The following is a 23,773-nucleotide window of genomic DNA, read 5'->3' on the forward strand; positions in this document are numbered from 1 at the left end:
GGCTCAGTTCTAAGCCACCACAGTAAAGGTAAGGGATTTTTAAGGTGTGTCCTTGAAACAATCAGCAAACCTCTAAAATCAAGTTCCGCCCAACATTAGATGGCACAAACAAAAAAGTTGACATTTACATGAACAGTGAAATGATTAAACTTAATTTGCATGTGGCATTTATGTGACACATTGCTGCAACGACTTATAACTTAAGATGCAATTAGAAAACGAAGACCCCTGTTGTTTGGCAAAACCACTTACATCTTGCTAGTTAGTACGTCCTTCCTCATGCATTTTGGAAATCTAACAGACACAGTGTTGTCCAGCCGGAAAGCAAGCGGTAGCAAAAATAATAAAGATGAATTCCACCTTCAAGTTGACAAAGCAGAAGGTTGGACTTCAGAATGTTTAAACACACCCCGACGGGCCAATGTGAGTATATAAAAATCCCTGGGTCAAATCGGCGGCAGATTGTGAGCTCACATTGTCAAGAAGAAGAAAAGAAATCATGAGGGCCCACGTCGTCTTCCTGCTGCTGGCACTGGCAGCCGGGGCTGCCTATTTCACGGATGCTGACGGTATACTCCTGATTTCTTCCGCCGTACTCCAAATGGCTACGCAAAGGATGTTTTTCTCTCATTTTTATCAACTCTTACTGTTTTTTTAGAACAGTTTTTGTTCAAATGCACTGTTTCAAGTTATTGTGGACAAGTGTATCAAGACATTATATTGGTTGTTGAAAACTGAAAATAGTCATTTGTTGACATTTGCATCATTGTATTTGATGAAATCAAAAGATGTAAATGTTTGACTATTGTTCCAACAGAGAGCGAGATCGAAGACTCCATTGAGTTAGAGATTGAGGGTGAGTGAGTCACCAATCTGCCGTGAGCCGACAACATGCGAGCGCTCGCCATTTTGCATTTTACAAAGCAATGCGACATGAAAGTTTTTTCTCCCTCCAACAGGGAAGGTGGACGAAGAAGAGGTTGACCGTGAGTCGTAGTTGTGCGTCGTCATGCTACCCTTTGGCATATTGCATCATTCGCTTATCATGCAGTGCATGTCATTCAAAAATAGGAGCCATCGTACAGAATCTTTAGAAAGGCTGTCTTCCACATGATTTTTGCAGTTGAAGTCGAGGAAGAGTCCGACCAAGGGGCCGTGGGAGGAGTCCTACCAAGAGTCCAATCAAAACGCGATCTACAAGACAGACGTATCGCCGCGCCAAAACATCAAAAAAGCAGCCCCAGAGGTCGTGGGTGATTTGAAGGACTATGGAAGAATACCCCCCCCCCCAAAAAAAAAAAATTCAAATCTTAGAATAAACTTTTTCTTGGCGAATACATTTGACAAGGTTACCATGTCTGGGAACACAACCAAAGATCTCGATTGGAAAACTCAAGTGTCACATTAGATTTTGAACAGAGGCAGATGCCTCGGGTCATTTGTTGTTGTTGTTGGTGGTGGTAGGGTGGGGGTGAATGAAAAAAATAAAACCTCTCCTCTCTCATGAACACTTTGAGACAGTCATTCATGCCTTTGTCACATCCCGGCTCGATTACTGCAATGCCCTTTACTTTGGAGTCAGCCAGTCCTCCATTAAGCGCTTCCAGCTGGTCCAGAATGCCGCTGCTCTCCTCTTGACTGGTACTCGTAAGAGGGAGCACATAACTCCTACTCTGGCATCCCTTCATTGGCTCTCCATACATTTTAGTATTTTTTTTAATTGCTCCATGTACAGCACTTTGTATGCAGCGATGACTGTTTGAAAGTGCTCTATAAATACAGTTGAGTTGAGAAAAACGTAAACTATGTGAAATACTGTATTTTGAAAAAATAAATATTGAAATATTTCATTTCATTCATTTTCTGTCATCATTAAAGGAGATGTTCATTCATTCATTTTCCAAACTGCTTATCCTCACTCAGGTTGCATGTGTGCTGGAGCCTCTCCAAGCTGTCGCATTCCATGCAATATTTTCACAAGTGAAAAGAGTTCTCAGGTGTCTTATTGAATCGTCTCTCACACTCTTCCATCATAATACACACACACACACACACACACACACGCGCGCGCGCGCACACACACACACACACACACACACACACACACACACACACAAAAGAATGAATATCAATTATCCAACCTGGGTGAAATCAAGAAAGCAAGTGCTACTCAGTGTTGGTAGCTTTAAAAACTCTGTCAATCCCCCCTGGTAATTGTACTGAAATAGAAATTTTACAAATTGCTAGTTGACATCGGGGGGGACGGGGGGGAGCTACTGATTTGTTACAGCAGTTCCACACTATCGCAGTTCAGCGATAAACAAGTCCTCTCATTCCTCACCATTCAAGGTGTGTCCTTGAAACAATTATCTAACTTTGACACCCAGTTCTGCCCAACATTAGATATGCACAATAGAAGTTCATAGTGTCCCGAACAAAGAGATAATCTACGTACTTTGCATTTGGCATTCATATGAAAAAATGGGATTGTGTGTACAAAACAAGAAGGGAGATTTTTTTCTTCTATGATTGATGACGTTCCAAAAAACAAACAAAAATCCTTTTTGAGTGGATGCCTTGTATTTAGGGAATTTTATTGAAATGCTGTACATACTTGTGCCAGGTTGGCATCCAAGCAGGAATTTAAAGGTGACGGGGCGGACTTCTGATTGAATGATTGAAACACACCCAGCATGATATAAATGTTCTTGAGTTCAGATTGGTGGCATGTAGTGCACTCACCTTGTCCTGGATTGAGAACAAGAAATCATGAGGGCCCAAGTCGTCTTCCTGCTCCTGGCGCTGGTGGCCGCGCTTGCTTTTTTCATGGATGCTGACGGTATGCTCCCCTTTTCCTATCAGGACACGTTGGGACAAAAATAGGATTATGCAAAATTTTGAGGTTTGAAAACTAGATGACGGTTTACACAATACCGAGAAATGAATGTCTACTTTTCTGTCAACAGCGAGCGAGACCAAAGAAAACGTCAAGTTTGAGAATGTGATTGAACGTAAGTCATCAACTGCAAAACTTGTGACCATTCGCCATTCTGCATCATTTGATTTTTTTGGGCATGCGTTTTGATACTTTTTTTGTGGGTCAATTCATCATTGACATATCGAACAAATTCGTGGTTGCTAAACAAAACTGGCTTCAGGTAGAGTTGTACTCAAGCCCGCGCCAACCAAGGACAAGACATTATAGAGATTAGAGAGTATTGAGACGAATACCCCCCCCCCCCCCACACACACAACACATAAAAACTGAACAACCTCACCAGAATTGTTTTCTATTATTTTTGCAATTGTGATGAGAAAATTCAACTTAAATTTTGCTTCATTAAGCAGTTGTAGTGTTTGGACATGAGATGGCACTCTCTGTTCAACATTGGGCCAAAAGTACACCAACTTGACATTTCTTACCGGTAATTGCTTTTGTTCAATACAATGCCATTGAGAAGACTTAAAAAAAATACAACTGCTTCATGAAGCAAATTTGAGGTTTTATTTTCCGATCACCAATTTGCAAAAAATAAAATAAAATAAAAAATTCATGCCGAAGTGCAAACAAGCACCAAATTATAGAAGCCAGGGAGACACGTGTGAGTGACTATGTCAGTGTCTGTTTAGGGAGTTAATGAATGGCTAGAGGGAAGAAGCTGTTTAAGTGTCTACTGGATTTGGTGCGCATGGATCTGTAGCGCCTGCCTGAGGGGAGTAGCTGGAAAAGGTGGTGGGCAGGGTGCGAGGGATCCAGGAGGATTTTCCGTGCCCTTGTCTTGATTCTTGCAGTGTGCAAGTCCTCAAGAGTGGGTAGGGCATAAATGACATGAATTAAACATCTGAGGCAATTAGAAACCTTAGAGGTGTGCCCAATAACTCACCATTGTACTCAAAATGTAGCTTATTTAGAGACAGCAACACATAAATGACGGCAGAGACAAACGGGAGCACTTCGGTTAACCGAAAATAAATTCAAACAAGGAAACGAAAAGGACTGGAGTTCCTCATCAAAAGTAAAATAAGCCTGCATATCCTCACCCCACCTCAATGTCCAAGTCAGCAGGAGAAGCAGGATGCTCCCAATGGTGGCCAAATGAACTGCACGCAAACCATCATTGCCACATATTACAGTGTCTGATAACAGACTTTGTACCACAATCAGTGGCCATAATCAAACGTCTCGAGTCAGTGACAACTAAGTTTCAGGTGCTTCAGTAATACAGTACAGGCTTCAGAGGGAGGCTGAATTTTCCATTTTTACAGAAAGTCCTCAATGATATTTTTCAACGAAAAGCTCCATGCAAGAAATCTGGCAACATTTTGTTTTGTTATTGGATCTGGGGGCTTTTCGAGACTTCCTTCAGAGAACCACTGCTGACTGCAAATGAATGGTACAAATGCATGCTTTAACCATATAAACAAAAGTTCTGCATTTTTTTTCGCAGTTGAAAAGAGGGAGATGGCCAGATGGCCACCGGGCTACAGATCAAGACGCAATCTAGATGAAAAATCCAACATGGAAAGAATGGGTCTGCCTCCATCCATCTCATGACAACAAGCCAGATGATTTGTTGAAGAAGTCTGAGGAAGATTCACAGGAAGAGTTTCAAATCTCACAATAAACACTTCCTTGTCTTGAGCATTTGAAAAGTTTCCTGGGTGTCTTCAGAACACATCTGCACAGGCTCTTTTGTTTTTCTTTTTTCAAGCAAACTTTTAAACATACAGACTGCATTACATTTTTATAGCGGAAAAATTCATTCGTAGTTGAGGTTAAAAAAAAAAAGAAGCAATGTTAAAAAGTGTGAAAAACCTACAAGTAAGATCAATCCTTGAAAACGATTAGCGAACTTTAACACCACGCTGTGCCCTACGTTGCACTGAACAGAGAGATGATGAAACAGTCATGACAATCATGTCATGTGCGATTTTGCTGTAGTAGCTGATAATGTGAAATGTGATCGGAACAAGACAGGAGGGATTCGCTGCTCTTTTTTATGGGGCAGGGCTCTCGACTAACTGGTTGGGCTCCAACTTTTTTCCATTAGTGGACCAGCACAAATTTTCCACTGCATGGCTTTCAAAACAAAACCAAAAAAAAAGTTTTCTCAGTTCACACCTTTTTCTTTCAACAACATTACTGCCTGTCTTTTTGGGTCATGCTGAGTGTTAAATGGGTCGGTGTTCCTTTTACCTGCAGTAAAAATCATCACAAAGAAGTCCTTAAATAATTTCCCTTGAATTTTAGTGTTGATATAATTTTACATAAGGCCCTATCATGTTAAGTTTAAGTGCCAACATTCAGCCCATTCAGGGGTCCCTGAATGGGCTTTTCGTTTCCTTGCAAATACCGGTTCAGGGTTGTCCCCCACCTACTCTCCCATTTGGAGAAGTTCATATTTGAAGGCAACATAGGGCTGGAATAGCATGTCTAGAAGGGTATACGTGATTCAAATTTGATAGCATCCAGACAAAATCTCTGAAACCAGTTTGTCTTTTAGGTGTCTTTGAAGCGTACAAAATTGTCTACTTCAAAACAAAACATCAGATTTTCCGTTTATTTTCAGACACGGATTCTTGAGGCTTTGGGCTGGGTCAATTGGCACGGAGCAAATGTCAGGTATAATTGACCGACCAGTAATTGTCTAATTAAACAAATACCCTGCGGCAGAAAGGAAGCGTGAATTTCTCATTGAAATACATTTCCAAATATTTTGCTTTGATGGCTCTCTTTGTCAAAAAGGTTCCTAACTGATTGCACTGGCGCCCAACTTTTTTTTTTTTTCCTTCGGAGCACCAGCATAAAAGTTTGACAGACAGAGCCCCCCTTTTTAAAAGCAAACAATTTTACATACTGAACATCGCATTGCAATGCAGGACAAGTATAATATCATACATAAATTGACAAATACAAGTTTAACAGACTGAGGCTCCGTTCACAGAAAGTGGAATTAAGCCCAACAGGCAGACATTTTACACAAGTTTACTGCATGTCATGTCCATGATATAGTTTCATGTTGAGCAGTCATCCAAGTTGTGCTGGCTCTACCATAATGATTGTCAACTCGGGCAAGTTGACAAAGACAGAAGAGGAGCCTTCGACTTTCAAGAAAAAGAAGGCTACATTTAATAGACAGTATCAGGAGTCCTGCTTAAAATACGGATTTATCTCAAGAGCGAGAGATTCCCACGCACCAGGCCCACTCTGCATAATATGCGGCGATGACGAGTCATATTTGTTATGCACTTTGTATTTGTGATGCATCTTATTTTAAAGGTACGTTTAAACGTTAACGCCCAGAGGGTGTTGCGGCCAGATAGGACATTCCCTGGGTCGTGATTCCTGTTTCTTATGTTTGCATTGCAAAATTTTGCTTTGAAAACGTCAACATAATATTGCAATTCCTCCTTGAAAAATGATGCAGTACCTTTCCCATGGAAGCTTGGCGCACTGAACCAGACTAAGCCGACTTGACAGATGACATTCACATGATATATTCTTGTGGCCACTTATAATTTTGCAGGTGATGAAAAATTAAAAGACAAGAAGAGCAACATTGTTGTCTCACAGCATTTGGTAAAAAACAAAAAAAAACAAACAGAACCTGTTTTGAAATTAATTGGCACCTTGTGGATTTGTAGTGCTTGCGTGGCATGCAACACAACCTCAAGTTGACGTGGCAGATGGTTGGGATGTTTACCGCTCATCAAGCTTGGTATAAAAGAGCCGTGTTTCAAATCGGCAGCAGACAGCGAGCTCGCATTTTCCTGCCTTGAGAAGAAACCATGCGATTCCACGTCATCTTCCTGCTGCTGGCACTGGTGGCCATGCCATCCCTTTCCATGGGTCAAGGTACGCACCTATTTTCTTGAATGCAAAGAATGGAGAAAAAAATAAAGCATTTTTTGGGAGAGGGGGGTTGAGGTATGGGGCAGCCAAATAGCAGACTTTCGTTGAGGGATGGGGTGGGGGATTCCAGTCATGTTTTTTTTTTTTTTTGCATTGACCTGTCTCGTGTACGTAATTCAAATTTGATCGCAGTTGGACAAAATCGTTCGGACGTGTTTGTTTTCGCATCTTATTGGGTGTGACTTTTTTTTCTTTTTATACTCAATCGCCTCACAATTTAGAAAGTCAATCCGAGTCTAGCCAACGGCCATGAGTGTCTTAATTGTGCTCATAACCAACACCTGAGCGAGGCATGTGAAAAATCTTGCAGGTGCCCCAAGGCCACAAACTCAACTCAAGAGCGGTGTCAGTTCTCGGCTGAATATTATTTATGGAGCACTTTCGAACAACCGTAGCTGCATACAAAGTGTTGCACAACATCAAGTAAAAATCCAACATTTAAAGCAAAGTCTTGTCGACTCGCAATTCTTCTTTTATGGCAAGTCATCAAACTTTACTGCTCTGCTCAAACAACACTCAATTCCTTCACACTTTAGGATTGGTCTGATAACCTTAATTTCAAATTGGTGGCTCCTTGACATCTCCGTGGTGTAGTGTTCAGCCATGTCACAAAGGAAGGTGAGCCCACAGATTTTTGGTCACTGGGCAACCCGCGCTACCAAGTGAGCCACAGCCACCCAGCTGGTGACCCCACTCATGATCAGCACAAAAATACAACAAAACCATTCTAGTCCATGACTCTTTTTTTTTGCAGGGTGAGCTTGTGTTTGGATGCAAAATACAGTCAAGTAACTACCAAATATAAAGAAACTATCATGAGGTCGTTGATGAACTCAAGTCGGCATACTTGATGATCACCGCTGCAAAGACTCCAAAGTAATTGAATCCCTACTATCCCCTTTGGCAATCGATCAGAAATAGAAATTAGACAAACAGGTCTCTTGTCTACGAGAGCAAAATGACCCAACGATACTCAGCTCGAAGCAAAATATAAGACTTTCTTTTGTTTTTGACACTTTTTGGTTTGTCACCTCATGATACAAAATCATTGTGCCAAAGGAATCCAGACTTTCCTGGCTGAATTTTCAAAAACAATGTCCTTCTTATAACTTGTCATCAATTTATTTGGATAAGCAATAAATCTAGCAAGATTTTGTGTTGTTATAAAAGGCTCCAGGAGAATCTTGAGACTCCCAGAGAAAACCTCCATGTCCAGAATGCAAATAAAATGTACTTGCGCTAAGCCACCACGTTCTATTTCAACAAAAGCCACAAAAAGCTCGACAATTTCTTTGCAGAAGCCATGGAAATGTTCGAGGAAGAATCCGTGGAAGATTCCGTGGAAGATTCAGTGGAAGATTCTGCGGAAGATTCCGTGGAAGATTCCATGGAAGAGTCCATTGAAGACTCTGAGGAAGATTCTAACGATGAGCCCACGGAGTTCTTCCCGAACTAGGATGATGGGGCATATGTATTTAACGCTGTGGTCCCAAGAAGTGTGCTAAACACAATGGGATGCTTAGTAATTTAACAACTGCTCTGGGTGTTTGGTGCTTTCTCTCGCATTTATTACCGATTTATCTTACTGTTTATTGTGCATGTTAAATTGCTCCATGTACAGCACTTTGTATGCAGCGATGGCTGTTTGAAAGTGCTCTATAAATACTGGTGACTTGACTTGACAATAAACTTGTCTTTGGCACACCAAAAAAAAGTTCCCACGTGTCTTTTTTAACAGCGGTCCGGTACCCTTCTGTGGGTCATTTGATACCAAGCCGCACAAAAGAATAAATAGCTTGCTTTACTTCACTTTTATTCATTTCAGAATCTGAAAGATGTTTTATTTTGAAAAATTACCCAATTCTCTGTTACTGTACATCCGTCTACAGCAGGGGTAGGGAACTCCGGTTCCTCAAGAACCATATCCTGCCTGTTTTCGATCCCTCCCTACTCCAACACACCTGATTCAATTGTTCATGATCATTTCAGGCCTCGAAAGGGCTTGCTGATGAGCTGATGATTTGAATCAGGTCTGTTGTAGAAGGGTGTGATTTAAAACAGGCAGGATATGCCTCTCGAGGAACTGGAATTCCCTACCCCTGGTCTACAGTATGTCTCTCTTGACGCAGGTCAAGGAGCGCTTCTCGGTCACGTGATAGTTTACCGCTAAAATGAAACCCAAGAGTGAGCAAAATGAGTAAAAAAAACAAAACACACATTTGGATAGCTTCTTTGGGAAGGGGAAAAGGCCCAGTTAGCAGACAGAAGAGGAGCCTTCGACTTTCAAGAAAAAGAAAGCTACATTTAATAGACAGTATCAGGAGTCCAGTTGAAAATACGGATTTATCTCAAGAGCGAGAGATTCCCACGCCCCAGGTCCACTCTGCATAATATGTGGCGATGGCGAGTCGTATTTTTCATGCACTTTGTATTTGCGATGTATCTTATTTTGAAGGCAGGTTTAAACATTACCATAACGACCAGAGTGTTGCGGCCAGATAGGACATTCCCCTTGTCATGATTCGTGTTTATTATTATGTTTAGAAAATTATACCTGTAAGTGACCTAAGCGTCACAGTTCAAAGTCCTCGAAGTTTATACTCAAATCAGTATTTGTTTGATGTGTTCAGGACCCAAACCATTCAGTGATTTATTTTACAATTTAAAAATCTATTCTACAGCTAGTTGGGAGCCAGTGTAAAGCTTTTAGGACTGGAGTAATATGTTCTGATCATAAGAATTTTTGAACCCATAACTTTTCAACTTTTATAAGTAATGGCTGCTGCTGCTCACCCGCACTGTGGTTTTATTGTTCTTGTTCCTGATTGTAAAGTGTCCTTGAGTGTTTTGAAAGGCGCTTATAAATAAAATGTATTATTATTATTATTATTATTATTATTATGAAAAGCTTGAGCTGATACTTGAATTTCTAAATTGTTTAAATCCCGATATCTATATTTCTACTTGAGGAATGAACGTGAATACTTTTGACACCTTTGAAACTAATTTAAATCAAAAGGAATTGGAATTTTAGTGCAGTACCTCGATGTGGAAGGCCGAGTAGGATTGGATTTGAAACTTGTTACCATGTCGCCATCTTGTAGCCGGACCATCTCACTACAACGCGTCCGTCAATAAAATGGTCTTCCCGACCAGACAATTGGAACGCAAATGGCATTAAAACTACTTCAGTGCATGAACATTGACATGTTTAAAAGTGGGGATAAGAAAAGGAGGGCAACGGTGCTTGTTAAAAGTCGATTAAATAAATATCAATGGTCAACGAGTCCTACCGGAGAAAAGTTGCCGCTCGCCGGGTGTCACCTGATCCGTCGCTCGTCGGCGGGTAATAGACACCGAGTCTCCCCGCGGTCGTGGTCGCCGCCTGCTTCGTCTCTCCCTTATTAAATCCATAAGTCGCCCGAGCGGAGCTGCTCAAAACTTGTGAGTCGGCGATATGCGCTCCCTCGCCGGGCTTGCGGCCACCGTGACGGCCGCCAGCGTCTACCTCTACGTGCTCTCCACTCACCTCCCGCCGGCGGATGAGCACCTGCCGCCGTCCTCGCCCGGGGAGCCCGAGCCGGAACCCCACTACCACAAGTAAGTGCAACGAATAAGTCACTACTGTATTATTTTTTATGTTATTTTTATTAGTAAATGCAAGTGGTTCGGTGACCCAGCTCAGAACTAAATTCTGCACGTATCAATATTACCGTAAATACTGATCAATACTCCCCATTAAAACTAATTAAAATCGACATTTAAAAAAATTAATTTAACAAAGTTTGTTGTTCTGTATTTTTAAGGAAAATAGCATTGTAGTTTTATTTTTTCTTTAAATAACATAAGGACCAGCAAGTGATGTTCGGAGCTGGAGTCAGCTGGGGTCCTTGTGAGTCCATTTGTACTTGACTATTTACCCTCAAACGGTTGAAAGGGCATCAGCAACTGCTGCTTTCCTTGCCCACATGAAAGGGCATTATAATATTTTAATTGCTTTCAATACGGAAATATGGTAATATTTTAATTTTCAAAGTCCACACACTCAAGCCAGAGCTGAGACTCACACTCAGAACCGTAAGATATTGAGAGAAATAGGCAAATGTGCGAACCGATGCAATCTAAACCCAATCCTGATAGTATGGGTTTTGCATCACACAACGCAGTTGATAGGACTAAAAAATGTACATTATTCATCGTGCTTGTGTGAGGAGCAACTACAGAGAGGATGGTGGGATACATCCAGAACTGGTTGCCAGTCAATCACAGGACACATGTAGACAAACAACCATTGACACTTGCCCTTAGGACATGCCGAGATTCGAACCCTGGTGGTCAAAATTCTGAGGCAGACTTGCTAATTGATCTTGTTTTAAATCTCCACTCTGTAGGAGACACAAAAAGTCATGAGCAAAGGGCAGAAACAAACACACACACACACACTAGAATACCCCTTGTATGTAACTTAAGCCCGTGGGCCTTGTCCAGCACATGCTGGGCCTCTCACAGCGCCGCTTTCTATTGGTTCGCCAGGCCCAACTTGTGGTTGCGCCACTGGTCAATCATGCGCACTTGAACGTGTTCAGTATTTCGGGAGAGTAATGTGTCACGGCGGGCACTTTTATTTTCTCCCAATACGTAATGGCGCTCGCGTAAACACACTTCTCGTCTCCTCGTTGGCAAGCGGACTGTCGCGTGTGTAATCGCTGCTTCACAAATGTGTGTCAACTACTCGAACATCCTTGATCATTTTTCGTCGCTTCCTTTGCTGTAAAAAGACAAAAATAGCTCTGTTTCCCAGAATGCAACACACACACACAGCTTGTGCTCAGTGGCGGCCAACCAACAATAAATCATCAAACTAAAGCCACTTGATGAGACAGACTACTGCAATTTAAATGCATTAAAAAAAACTTGGACGTTTCCCTGAAAGTCCATATTAATATGGGCTATCTTTAGACTGTCAGAGTATTTTCGTCTCAGCTACTATGGATAAAAGTATGGGTACCAAAAGTAAGAAGCATACAAAACGTCAACGAATGACTCGAGGGCTTTAAGCCAACCTTTGACTGATAATTTGATTTATTAAGACACTGGTTGGCAGGGACGTGCCGGGACCAAAATTCGGCCTGCGAATAGTTGACGACAGCGGACGTCCCTTGCCAAAAATGTTCTAAAAATTCCAGATAGCCATCTCGCCACTTGGTGTGCTCTCGCAAGGCTTGTGTCAAGACAATGTCAAGTCGAAACAGAGCCATCAAATTATATCTTATTCGACTGGATATGTACCCTTAGTTCAGCCGCTTTTACCTACGACGCCGCCATCTGGCGGCCTTACAGTGGTACTGGAAATAAGTCTTTCTTTCCATACACGGCACATAAACCCAGTTTGAAGTAGAAGATATATTTTCTGAGTGTTTTTCCGAATGCTAAGGTTTGTGGTTTTTTCCCCACCCTCCAGGCTGAGGTTCCCATCGGATCTGGACGAGCTTCGGGAGCTCGCCGAGATGCTCAAGTTCTACAAGCAGGAGCACCACGGCTACGTTCTGCTGCTCTTCTGCAGCGCGTACCTCTATAAGCAATCCTTTGCCATTCCCGGATCCTCCTTCCTGGTGAGACGCTTGCCACCTTTCATGCCGACCGTCAAAGCCAGCTTACTTCTCCATTCCATTTATTGTTTCCCATTTCAGAACATGCTGGCCGGCGCCATATTTGGACCCTGGGAGGGCCTGGCGCTGGCGTGCCTGCTCACTACCACCGGCTCAACCTTCTGCTACCTGCTGTCGTCCACCTTTGGGAAGCAGCATGTGGTTCGCATCTTCCCGGATAAGGTGGCGCTACTGCAGAGGAAGGTATGGTAAATTTTTTTTGTTTATTTGTTGCTGGGCAAACTTAGTGGAGAATTTCAAAGAATGTCTGCCGTGATTATTCAACCCCGAAGACCAGTTTAACTGAGCAACATGAAATTTGGTTGGCATGTCTATCATGACTATACCCACAAAAAGGTCTTAAAAGACAAAAGAAGTCCACCATTTTGGTTTGAAGCAGCCATTTTAGGGTCATTTTGGCCATTTACAGGCGTCATGGAAAGACAATGTATTTTTCAACTGGAATGTTTTTTAAAATTCAGCACCTGAAGCCAGTCTCACTCATCTACGTTAAATTTGGTAGGCATGCTTTTCATGAGTAAACCCACCAAAAAGCCTTGTCTGAAAAAAAACATGGGAAGCGATTTTGTTTGGCAAATTTTTCACAATTACAAACATGATGAAGACTAACTTCTCAAGCCCTAATATTTGGAAAATTCAGCCCCTGGGCCCTTTTTTGGGGGGTGGAGGGGCTTTTTTCCAGAGGTCCTTTAAGGACAAACTCACACAGAGAGCTCCATATAATTAACATTGTGCTTGTCTTTACGTCCAAATTTCTTCCTCTTTCCCATCTCTTCCTGCTCTGACAGGTAGAGGAAAACCGCAGCAGCCTGTTCTTTTTCCTCCTCTTCCTGCGCTTCTTCCCCATGACTCCTAACTGGTTCCTTAACATCACCTGTCCTGTCCTCAACATCCCCATCTCCATCTTCTTCTTCTCTGTATTCATCGGTAAGCCACCAGACCCCCTTTTTTTTCTCGACACAGCACAACCCGTCGGTGCACGGCCTGCTAAAAAAAAGTTTGCCTTCCCAGGTTTGATACCCTACAATTTCATCTGCGTGCGGACGGGCGCCATCCTCTCAGAGATCCACTCTCTGGATGACATCTTCTCATGGGCCACGCTAGCCCAGCTGCTGGCCATCGCGCTGGCGGCGCTGGTGCCCGGCGCACTTATAAAACGCTACGGGCAAACTCACCTCAAGGTGAAGGACATGGACGGTACGCGGGACGGAGATCGGAAGAGGCAATGACGGATGAGGGATGAGGGACTTTGAATACTGGAGGGCTGCACTGGTGCACCTTACGCCACAAACCTTGAAGTCACTGTGAAAAAAAAAAACATTGTTCAGTCGAAGATTTTATTAAGACCATATTAAGAAAACAGGTAAGCCGTGACGATCGCAGTGCGAGCCTAAAAGTACTTTTGACGTCAAATTCAGTTGACAGCACGGGCTGGTCATGCATAAAATGTCAGTCGATTTATTACTTTTTTTTTAATGACACAGCTCTTGTATTTGAGTTCGATTGCGCCAGTGTACCTCATATTTAGGTTTCCGTCCCGTGTGATGTCGCCGTTTACATTGACAATAATTGCACTCACCCTTCAGTTCTTAACTTTGTCAGTGTTAAAGTGGAATGTCAGGTTGAATCAAAGATGTTTTTAAACTCTAGCTGTTTACATGCTGAACAAGCATTTCTATCTTCTAAATGTTTCCTTGTGTGCGGTGTCATTTTGCATTATTTTACATTGTTTCTTTGTCCTTTTGCGAAGCACTTAGATGTCTTAATACTATATTTATTGACAATAATAGTGTATCCACGTATTTCTGTTACACATTATATGTGTGCGTGTCTCTGAGGATGAGATTGTCATTCTCTTCTTCTTTGACCAAATGTTGTAAATAATGCTACTGTAAGTCTTTACGGTTAGTTTATTTAACTTTTTTAAAAATCCATGTCAAGGAAAATGCACAATAAAACACACTTCTTAAAATCTCTTTATTCTCTTGTACACTTTGTACGTTAAGTCATGCACACGCACACGTTTCACACTGGCCGAGATCAGATCACATGTGCTTTTAGTAAACATTATGTGAAGACATATGATGCTATTCATATTTTTAGACTGATAAATATTGGTGGCGATCCATAAGCAGGAAATGTGCCTTTTTTTTTTTCAAACACAGATTTGGATTAAAAGTTAATTAGTGTAAACACATTTGAATGGGACTCAAGTCACCTTGCAAAAAAATTGTCTCGTTAACTTCACAGTAGAAGACAAAAACAAGTCAGCAGCAACTTAAACAGTACAGCAGTTCAAAAAATGAAAACTTTTCTAAATAGAACTGAAACTACAAAGGCAGCCTTGAAAGTTAAACTTGAGTCCAAAGTTCACATGAGAGGTCAGTCACTGATGCTTCGTTCCCATTATTTTATTAATTTGCCACCAGGATCATTGTTTTTTTGGCAAAATTTTCAATGCAATTCTTTCTCAATGTAATCATTTTATTGACTTTATTAATTATATTGCTGTATTTGATTTAATTGGTGTGACGTAACTGTTATGTTTAATTTTCCACTCATATTTACATGACTTTTTTTACTCTTCGCTGGCTAGAAACGACAATCTGCTTATTGACTTTTTAAAAACTTGATTTCATTGGATTGATGCTTTGTGTATGACATCTGAAAGGAATTGATTGATTTTTATTGATAAATTAAACATTGAGCGCGTCCCTTCAACGACAAACAGTGACATCTAGTGGCTTCTTTCATCATAACATACAAGTGTATATCATCAGAAACATACTGTACTTGCAAACAAATCAGAATCAACATTGTTACACGAATTATTATTATTATTATTACCAGCAGCTTATTGAAGCTGCAACGGATATTAAAAATGACAGTAAAAGTAGACTAGAACAGCCAAATGTCTTTTGGACTTAATTCGAGGCATTTTTAATGGTGGCAGTTGTGTGCCGACTCCGATTTTAAAATACTGCAATTTTAAACGTGATGTGATGATTCTGAACACGCCACATGCCAAGTTATGAGGGTGCAACCACATACCACATCTTGAAAATATACAGTATATTTTTAAGAAAGCTGTCAATTACAGGCCACAGTAACAGTGGAAAACGTTTTGAAATGATCTTGGTGTAATTTATTTTAATTAAAAAAAACCCTGTTATTTGAATACGTGTGTGTTGATTTTTTTAGATCCACTTAACGTGTACCTAATTTTGTGCCAGTCCAGTACATTCCTCATGAATAAAAACAGTGTGTCATTTGGTTTGAAGTTGATGGACAAGTGCGATGGGGTAGAAGTAAAGTCAGCGACCATCACAAGGGATGGAAGAACTGCACCGTAAGGCACTTTTGAGTGGGGAAAGGATATCATGGTGGTTGCTGCCTTCTCCTGTCTGGTAGAGGTCATGCTGGTCTCAGTGCTGGTTCTGCCTGGTAAGCCAGTCGATATCAGAGCAAGGATTCACCAGTTGAGGTACATGCACTCTCTCCTGCGGCGCTAAAGGGTGAGAAGGAGAGAGGCCTAAAACTAAAGCAGCAACAAAAATGAACGGGATCAAAGTTGATATTGTATTGAGAAAATACAATATAGAATTACTTTTTCACATAATGACAGCTTAGTTATGAATTTTGAATTTTGTGCCTTAATAAATTGAATTGGCATTTAGAAACGGCATTTTGCATTTCCTTGCATAGTCTCTGTGTGATATTAACATTGGTTTGATGAACTGAAACCTTTGGATGTGATAAATATGCAAAGAATACAAATCAGGAAGGGGGCGAATACTATTTCACAGCACTGTATAAGGTCATTTTGGAACCCGTGCATACACTTGCATGCCCACAGACAGGTCCATACCTGCGCACGTGTAGCAGCCCTGGCACGCAGTGCTCTTTGTGGTAGCGCACAAACTGTGTGCACGTGAGCCGGACCTCCTCGCGAGGTCCTGCCGCCGAACCGCCCCGTTCAGTGTCTCGTCCCCACCACGCCGACAATCTGCCGGCACCGCAGCAGGACGGCGGTCACGTGAGTGCGACCTGTTGGTGGACGGCCGGCGCTGGCAGTATGATTACCTCTTCTTGAAGGGCAGGAGGATGAGGTGACGGTCCAGGCCGAAGATCCCGAAGGACAAAAAGCCTTGGCCGTAGTTGGTCACGGCGCAGAAGAACTGAAGCTCCAAGTACAGGCGGCCGGGGTCTTTGTTCAGCAACCACCACAGGCAGCTCGACAGGTTCTACACTCAATAATGGTGCAGAAAAACAAACATAAGCTCACTGGTCATGTGAGCAAAATGAAATAGAATTCAAGATACACTGCAGATTACAAACGAAGAATATGAGTGAATTCTTACCGCAAGCAGGCTGACAATAAGCAAGAGACAGAGCAGTACATGTCTGGCTGTCTGTTTGTCATCCGCGGCTTGCTGATGATGCTCAGGTGCCGTTAAATTCAACAGATGTTCCGTAGACGACGTACTCTGCTGCTGCCCATCACACAGCGTCCCCATGTGGCCTGCAGAGAACATTGCATCAAATATCCAATCACAAACGTGAAGGAAATCATTGCCATCTACAATTCAACAACTTGTATTTCTGCCTATGCTGTTGCCATGGTTCCTCTGTGTGCTGGTGATCATATGGACTGGAGCGGAGGAGACGTATGGAGGTCTAACACAAAATAATTATCAATAAATACACCATTTTAAATGACCCCCCCCCCTCCAAAAAAAAGAAAACACAATACCAGAATTAATACTGCAGACTGAAGGTGACAGTTCCGCTGACTGCTCTTGTTGCTGCTGTTGTTGTTGTAGCGGGTCTTCCAAATCAGCAGGGGCCCTCAACTGCTCCTCACTGGAGGCAGGTAATGCCGCCCGGCTCAGGACGTGGTAGCCTCTCAGCTGGCGGTCGCCTTGGCTGAGGCCCATCAGAGAAACGGCGGCCAGTGCCAGGCTGACTGACAGTAGTGCCGCTGTGCTGAAAATCTGCAGGTAAAGATTGACAGTAAATGTTTGGGGTTTTTTTCCCCATGTTGTGCATAAGTCCAATAAAAATCGCGCCCTACCGGTGAATAAATTTTTGTTTGACAACAAGCTGTTTGACAACAAGCAGTCGTAACAGATTAAAATGGAAATGCATTTTATTGCATTTACATAATTACTATTTTATTTTATATTTTCATCCAGCAACTAACAGCAATGAGTGTGAAAGTGACCAAAGGTCTTTGTCTAACCTGAGCCTTTCCATAGAAGAAGGCAGAGTCGATGGAGTCGGTCCTTTGGCCCACTATCAAAAGACCTCCCACCATGAAGAAAGGAACCCTGGGGAAAAAAACCCCAATCGTGCCAATCTGTCACGCACACTGACACAGTCATGGAGGTCAAATAAGGATTGACTAATTTGAGATCCACTCTATACACACGTTCTTAAATCAATATAACCCTTATCATGTGCAGTTTTATTGTGGCACTCACCCCCAACCCAGAATCATGAAAATGGCTGGCCGGAGTCTGAGCAGATCATCTCTGCTGGTCAGAGCCAAGCACAGAGGGATTAAACCTAAAAATCGAGTAGAGGAGAGATGTGGTTCGCGGTTAATATGCAGATTAGGACACAGCGCATCAAAGTGCAGACGTGCACACTCGCCCGTCCAAATGTACGTGCTGTACAGAGAGCCGTAGAGTAGTGCAAAGACCAGCATTTTGCCCGCCAGATTATCCTGTTGCTTGGCTAGGAAGTTCCACAGGATCATGCTCACACACACCAGGAACTGGAACGAGGACAGGCGTGATCAGGTTACAAAACTAAACTCAAAAAAGCCAGATTTGACCAATTTATGTTTGAGACTGACCTGAGCCAAGAAGAGATTTAAGGCAAAGAGGTGAGGAAGACGTTTGAATTTCCCACTGAGCAGCATCACAGCTATGGTCCAAACCTGCGATTTCATGTGGAAACCAAAAAACATATAGAGGGGCATCTGAGTAATTGGCATTTTTCTTGATACACACACACATACTGTATTAAAAAGGAAATAAGTCAATTCTCAGGCAGGCAGGCCCACAATCAAACATAAGAAATAAAAGTCTGAAATGTAAAAAAACTAAAATGTATGCAAGAATTGCTAAATTACAAGATTTCAATCAAATATTTTAAATAAAAATCATACAAAAATAAATATTATAATACATGCTTATGAAACAAATAACTATGTAGTTGTATAGAGAAAATACAACCCCCAACTTTTGGGGAATAAACTCAATCAATAAATTAATAAACAAAAATTACATGGATTACTTACTAATTATCAAATTGAAACGCATCTTATAAATAATAAATAAAATAAAGAAATATACATCTACATATTAAAACAGTAAAATGAAAAGTAGAAATAACATTTTAACTTGAAAAAATATACTGTATATATATTTTAAAAAAGTCTAATCAGACTGTAAATTTTGCAAATAATGTGATCTCTAATGGACATTGAATACTTATTGAGACCTAAACCAAACATTTAATGTCTGCTTTAGAGGGGGTGGAAAACAAAACAAAAAGATCAGCTAATCTTTTAATCATGAAGTATCTTTGTTGTCGTACCAGCGCCAGCAGGCAGATGATGCTGATGTTGAAGCTGACGTTCTGAAGCTCGGCCACCAGAGGCGCGGGGTCCATCAGCGGGATGGTCAGCAGCCAGGCTGAGACGTACATGATGGGCGCCGAGAGGAATGTGCTGATGACCATGCCGGACGTCACCTAAACGGGAACGACACAAATGGAATGCTAAAAAGGTTCATAATTAAATATAGTATTTTAAAAAATGTCTTTTAGAACGCTAGTAGGTCACATGCAATATCTGCAAGTCTCGAATCAGTCTTAACCTTAATCTTCAAGTTCCAAGCAAATTTTATAGTGACGGATTACCAAGAGTGACTGAGTCAAATCACACGGTGTTTGTTTGTTTTTATTCTTCTTTCTTCTTTCTACCCATATTCTTGCTGCTGGAGGCTGTAAATTTCCCCAGTGTGGGACAAATAAAGGATATCTCTCTCTTAGATGACTCAAGTCCCGTAACTCTTGCTCTCAGCGACTCACCACCTCCAGCTCCATCCCGTAGTGTCCAGCGTAGATGGCCACACTTGGCGCAGTCGGGAAGACACCGTAGAGGAAGGCAAAGTTTGACAGGCTTGTGTGGTTGGCGCTGGTGCTGTTGACGCCCACGTCCAGAATGTCCATCATGTCTTTGCAGAACAGCGGCATCAACAGACTGAGGGGGACAAACTGCAGAGCTCAAAACCCAAAGGTCAGCAGGTGCAAAAGAGTGGGATTGGCGCCATCTGGTTTTGAGATGTAATTTTGTCAAAAGCTCCCTTGAGAGATCAATTTAAAAAATCTAATTAGCATCCCAATTGCTAAATACATATTAACTTCGAATAGCCTTAATAAAAATGATTAGCTTTAACCTGGAAACAGAATTATAAAAGTCAATTTTGGAGATGTATAATTTTGACCCCACTTTCAAATTATTTATTTTGCGATTACTATTTAATCAAATACAGTGTAGGGATAAATGTGATATTGGTGGTGGCATTTTTGTGTAATTTAGATTTGTATTTGTTTTTCCAAATAAAAGATGACTTGATTAAATTAAATTACCGATGTAGAGATGAATATGGTATTGGTGGTGTAATGTTTAATCAATTTCAATTTTTATTCAAATGAAAAAGAAATATTACATTACATATTATAATAAATATTATTTTTAGTTAAATAAATTGAGTGAAATATATTGGACATGTCATTTTTCATTCTTATTCAAATAAAATAATTTAAAATGTTATTGATGCATATATATGATATCGGTCCTGTACGTTTTAATGGAAATGTGATTTTTTTTGGGGGGGGGGCGTTTTTTTTTTATTTGATCATTTTAATTAAATAAATCAATAAATAAATCAATCCGATATTGGTGCTGTAAATATTTATGTAATTTATATTTAGAATTATTGTAGATCTGTTTTTAAAAAGTAAATTAACCTTTTCAATATGTTGAGATAAACATAATATTGGTGAGAATTATGTATTGTAAATGCAATTTGACAAGCTCACTGAAATGCAAAGAATTGGAAGCATAAAAGCACATCATAATACTGGATGCTCTCCTCATCTTTCTATATTTGCCAACAACTCTAGATTTGTTTTTGTTTTTTTAATATATAAATTGCCACTCACAGTTTTGCAGTGATAAGGAGAATCAACGCGACGCCGGCGTCTCGTGTCAATTTCCTCAGTTGTCCAACCTGCAACACCAACATGAAGCCCTCTCAGTCATGTCCTCCTACAAAATGCTTTGTACGAAAATGAGTATGAACTGACCATGGTGAGGCCCAGGTAGAACAAAGCGGCCCCTCCGAAAGAGTTGGCTAGGCCATCGATGAACTGGGACAGCACGTCGGGGATCCTCTGGCCCAGAGCAAAATGCGAGACGATGCCCATGACCACCATGAACACGATTGGGTTCTTTAACACCTGGAGAAGAAAGTTTGAGAGTTTTAATCCTTTAATGGATAATACATGGACCTAAATTTAAACCTCTGGTAGGCTTCTCTATTAACAGTAGACCCATAAAAAAGTCACTTTAGGCCATTTTAGGCCCTTCATTAAAAAAAAGTCTTCTACTGGAATATTTTGAAAATTCAGTATTTAATGCCAGTCCCATTTAGCAGCATGGAATTTGGTAGACATGTCTATCATAAGTGGACCCACAAAAAAGTGCCATACCTGAAAAGACAATTTTTTCAGTAACCATTTTAGGCTTCTTTAGGTCATTTCAATGGGTCCTTCCAAAAAAATATCTCTGAGTCAGGCCTTGATGCCAGTCTCGCATCGCAGCATGGAATTTGGTAGGTTTGTCTATCATAAGTAGACCCATAAAAAAAGTCCCGGAAGTTATGCCGGAAATGTTTGGTTTAAAGTCACCATTTTGTCTCCTTTTGTGTATTTTCATCATCCTTCAACATGAACATTGTCTATCACACCAGAAAAGTCATCCCTTGAAGCCAATTTTGTCTAGCAACATAAATTTGGTAGGTATGTTTGCTAAGAGGAGACCCATAAAAAAAGTCTTAAAAGGCCCTGCAAAAAAAAATACTCAGGAAATCTGCCATTCGGTTTCAAAGACGTCATTTTCGGCACCTTTCAGATCATTTCAAGGGTCCTTCAAGGGTTTCATTGCTACCAAATTTGGACCATGTGTTAAAGACAAATGGGTGATGCTAAATTGTGGCACTCTCTTGCCTATGTCATTTAATGTACTGTAGGTGCGTCATGACGACAAAGATTTTGATGATTCTTTTGAGGATTCGACATCGATCAAGACTGACAGTGATGTAGTACCTGGAGAGTGACAACACCCAGCACTCTGGCCGTGCTTCGCTCCACATGGGGGTCGGTTCTCCTCCTCCATCTCTGCACCTCGCATAGGGCAAAGCCGATGGGATTGAGCAGCATGAGCGACACGGGGGCCACCAAGTAGATGTACTGCAGGTACTCCGGGTATGTGCTCCGATACAAAGCATCCACTGGGGAAAGACAACTTCTAAGTCGGAACTCGAGTACTACACATGTGTTTGTGCGGGACCTCACCTATGGGATAGCCCAAGGCAAAGTCGTTGCTTTGTGTGGCAAAGATGGCGTACAGTCCGGCTTTGCCGTACCTGTTTTCCGGACTGGCAACCATCAGCGTGAGAACACACACCAGGGTGAACACAGCCACCTACACACAAAAAGTTTTTTTTAAATGTCGATTATCAATTTACGATACAAAGATCTCATGATGCTCCACAGTATAAGACCATTATAATAGTTATTGTTTTATGCAGAAGATAAAGAATATATGCTTGTGAGTATTGTTATAGACTCTGCCTGAATGTCAGCTGGAGTCCTTGGGAGTGCTTTCATTTTGTATTTGTGTCAGTGTGTGACTATCTCGTTCAAGAAGCGGCTAACGTGAGTGCATGGGCGACTGTGGCTTCCCTTGCCCACATGCGAGGGCATTCCAGTACCTTAACTGATTCACTTTACTCCAGAGTAGAAGCTGACCTTGGCAACCAAGATGCTCCACAGGAAGGACCAGATGACGTCGCCAAACTCCAACAGCACCATATTTTTGAACAGCAGAGCCGGGAGGGCAAATTTCGACACAAAGTTGCCCAGACCCTTTGCTTGGTTTTCGGTGATCACATCACCCCTGTGTGCAGGGCAACAGACCCTCAAATGACACATTCAGTACTTATTCCTCAAGTTTTTATTTTTATTTCAGACCACTAATCAATATTTATAATTTAGTTATATATTTACTATAATGGACTAGTTAAACTGTCCAAGCATAAAAGAATTGTATTATTACAAAAGAAAATGTTTTTGTTGTTTATTTGAACGAATCCAGTAATTTATTTTGCTTCTGAAATTACAGCGTTATGAGCAGTTCGGAAATGTTACCTGCCAGCTATGTATCCACACAGGATAATACCAAAGCACTCGAGCAGGGCAGGGAACAGCTTATCGATGGACATATGAGGCCCGGCACCAGCACCAGCACCACCACCAGGGATCGTCAGGGAGCCGTGAGAGATGTTCTTCCCGTGGATGAACACATATCTGCCACCTGTCTCCATAGTGACGACCCGAGCTGCGTTAGGAAGAAGTTGAACACCTTGGAGAGATGAACGAGACGAACATAACGGTGAGCTTGGTTCTCGCTACGTTAGCACACGAGTCGTTTCAGTCACTGGTAGGACATAAATGAGAGCCCAAAACGTCTGTTGCCAAACTAAACGCATTACTTATAAATGATTTAAAACGTTTTAAACGGAACTACATGAACAGATATTTTAGCCTCATTAGCTGCTGCATGCTAAAAACATCAGGGCACGTCAGACCATAAGGACGTCCGCAGCGTTGATTTCTCTCCATTTTAATCAGTTGGCAAAACATAATACCCACAAATATTTCTGTTTCTGGGTTATAAAGCTTACCCTTGTTACCTAAATCGCCATCTTCTCCGTTAAATGTCTTGCTCGTTGTGAAGGTTCACTGCATTTCCTTCGGGAGAACAGCAGTAGGGTATTTCTGAATCTGACAGCTGGAAGTGACTGACAGGCAACTGGTCCAATCGGCCGTGAAA

At 41.5% G+C, this 23,773-nt stretch overlaps 2 protein-coding genes and 1 long non-coding RNA gene across 5 annotated transcripts; 2 read left to right on the forward strand and 1 right to left on the reverse strand.

Annotated features, from left to right (window-relative positions):
• Window positions 1-2,670: 2,670 nt before the first annotated feature.
• LOC127610281 (uncharacterized) lies at window positions 2,671-4,642 on the forward strand. Its single transcript, XR_007964797.1, has 3 exons — window positions 2,671-2,839; window positions 2,967-3,011; window positions 4,449-4,642. It is a non-coding gene; the product is annotated as an uncharacterized LOC127610281 (long non-coding RNA).
• A 5,728-nt stretch (window positions 4,643-10,370) lies between these two features.
• tmem41ab (transmembrane protein 41ab) lies at window positions 10,371-13,893 on the forward strand. The gene is made up of 5 exons (XM_052080226.1): window positions 10,371-10,513; window positions 12,375-12,525; window positions 12,604-12,765; window positions 13,371-13,509; window positions 13,594-13,893. The coding sequence occupies exons 1-5, from the start codon at window positions 10,371-10,373 to the stop codon at window positions 13,809-13,811; spliced, it is 813 nt and encodes a 270-aa protein (XP_051936186.1). The 3' UTR covers window positions 13,812-13,893.
• Window positions 13,894-14,545: 652 nt separating this feature from the next.
• On the reverse strand, window positions 14,546-23,337 carry gpr155b (G protein-coupled receptor 155b). Of its 3 annotated transcripts, none has more exons than XM_052080163.1 (16): window positions 23,089-23,337; window positions 22,690-22,837; window positions 22,234-22,363; window positions 21,985-22,169; window positions 20,965-21,117; window positions 20,821-20,888; window positions 19,684-19,855; window positions 19,189-19,344; window positions 18,443-18,526; window positions 18,066-18,361; window positions 17,825-17,912; window positions 17,336-17,576; window positions 16,944-17,104; window positions 16,666-16,826; window positions 16,451-16,588; window positions 14,546-16,120 (listed from the first exon to the last, which is right to left on the reverse strand). In XM_052080163.1, the coding sequence occupies exons 1-16, from the start codon at window positions 23,262-23,264 to the stop codon at window positions 16,042-16,044; spliced, it is 2,436 nt and encodes an 811-aa protein (XP_051936123.1). In that variant the 5' UTR covers window positions 23,265-23,337; the 3' UTR covers window positions 14,546-16,041. The 3 variants fall into 3 exon arrangements, with proteins under 3 accessions (XP_051936123.1, XP_051936124.1, XP_051936125.1); XM_052080164.1 differs by having other exon boundaries at window positions 14,546-16,090; window positions 23,089-23,336; XM_052080165.1 differs by lacking the exons at window positions 14,546-16,120; window positions 16,451-16,588; window positions 16,666-16,826 and adding an exon at window positions 17,177-17,259 and having other exon boundaries at window positions 16,965-17,104; window positions 23,089-23,336.
• Between the last annotated feature and the right edge of the window lie 436 nt (window positions 23,338-23,773).

The sequence above is a fragment of the Hippocampus zosterae genome, chromosome 11, assembly GCF_025434085.1.
Source record: "Hippocampus zosterae strain Florida chromosome 11, ASM2543408v3, whole genome shotgun sequence".
Classification (NCBI taxonomy): domain Eukaryota; kingdom Metazoa; phylum Chordata; class Actinopteri; order Syngnathiformes; family Syngnathidae; genus Hippocampus; species Hippocampus zosterae.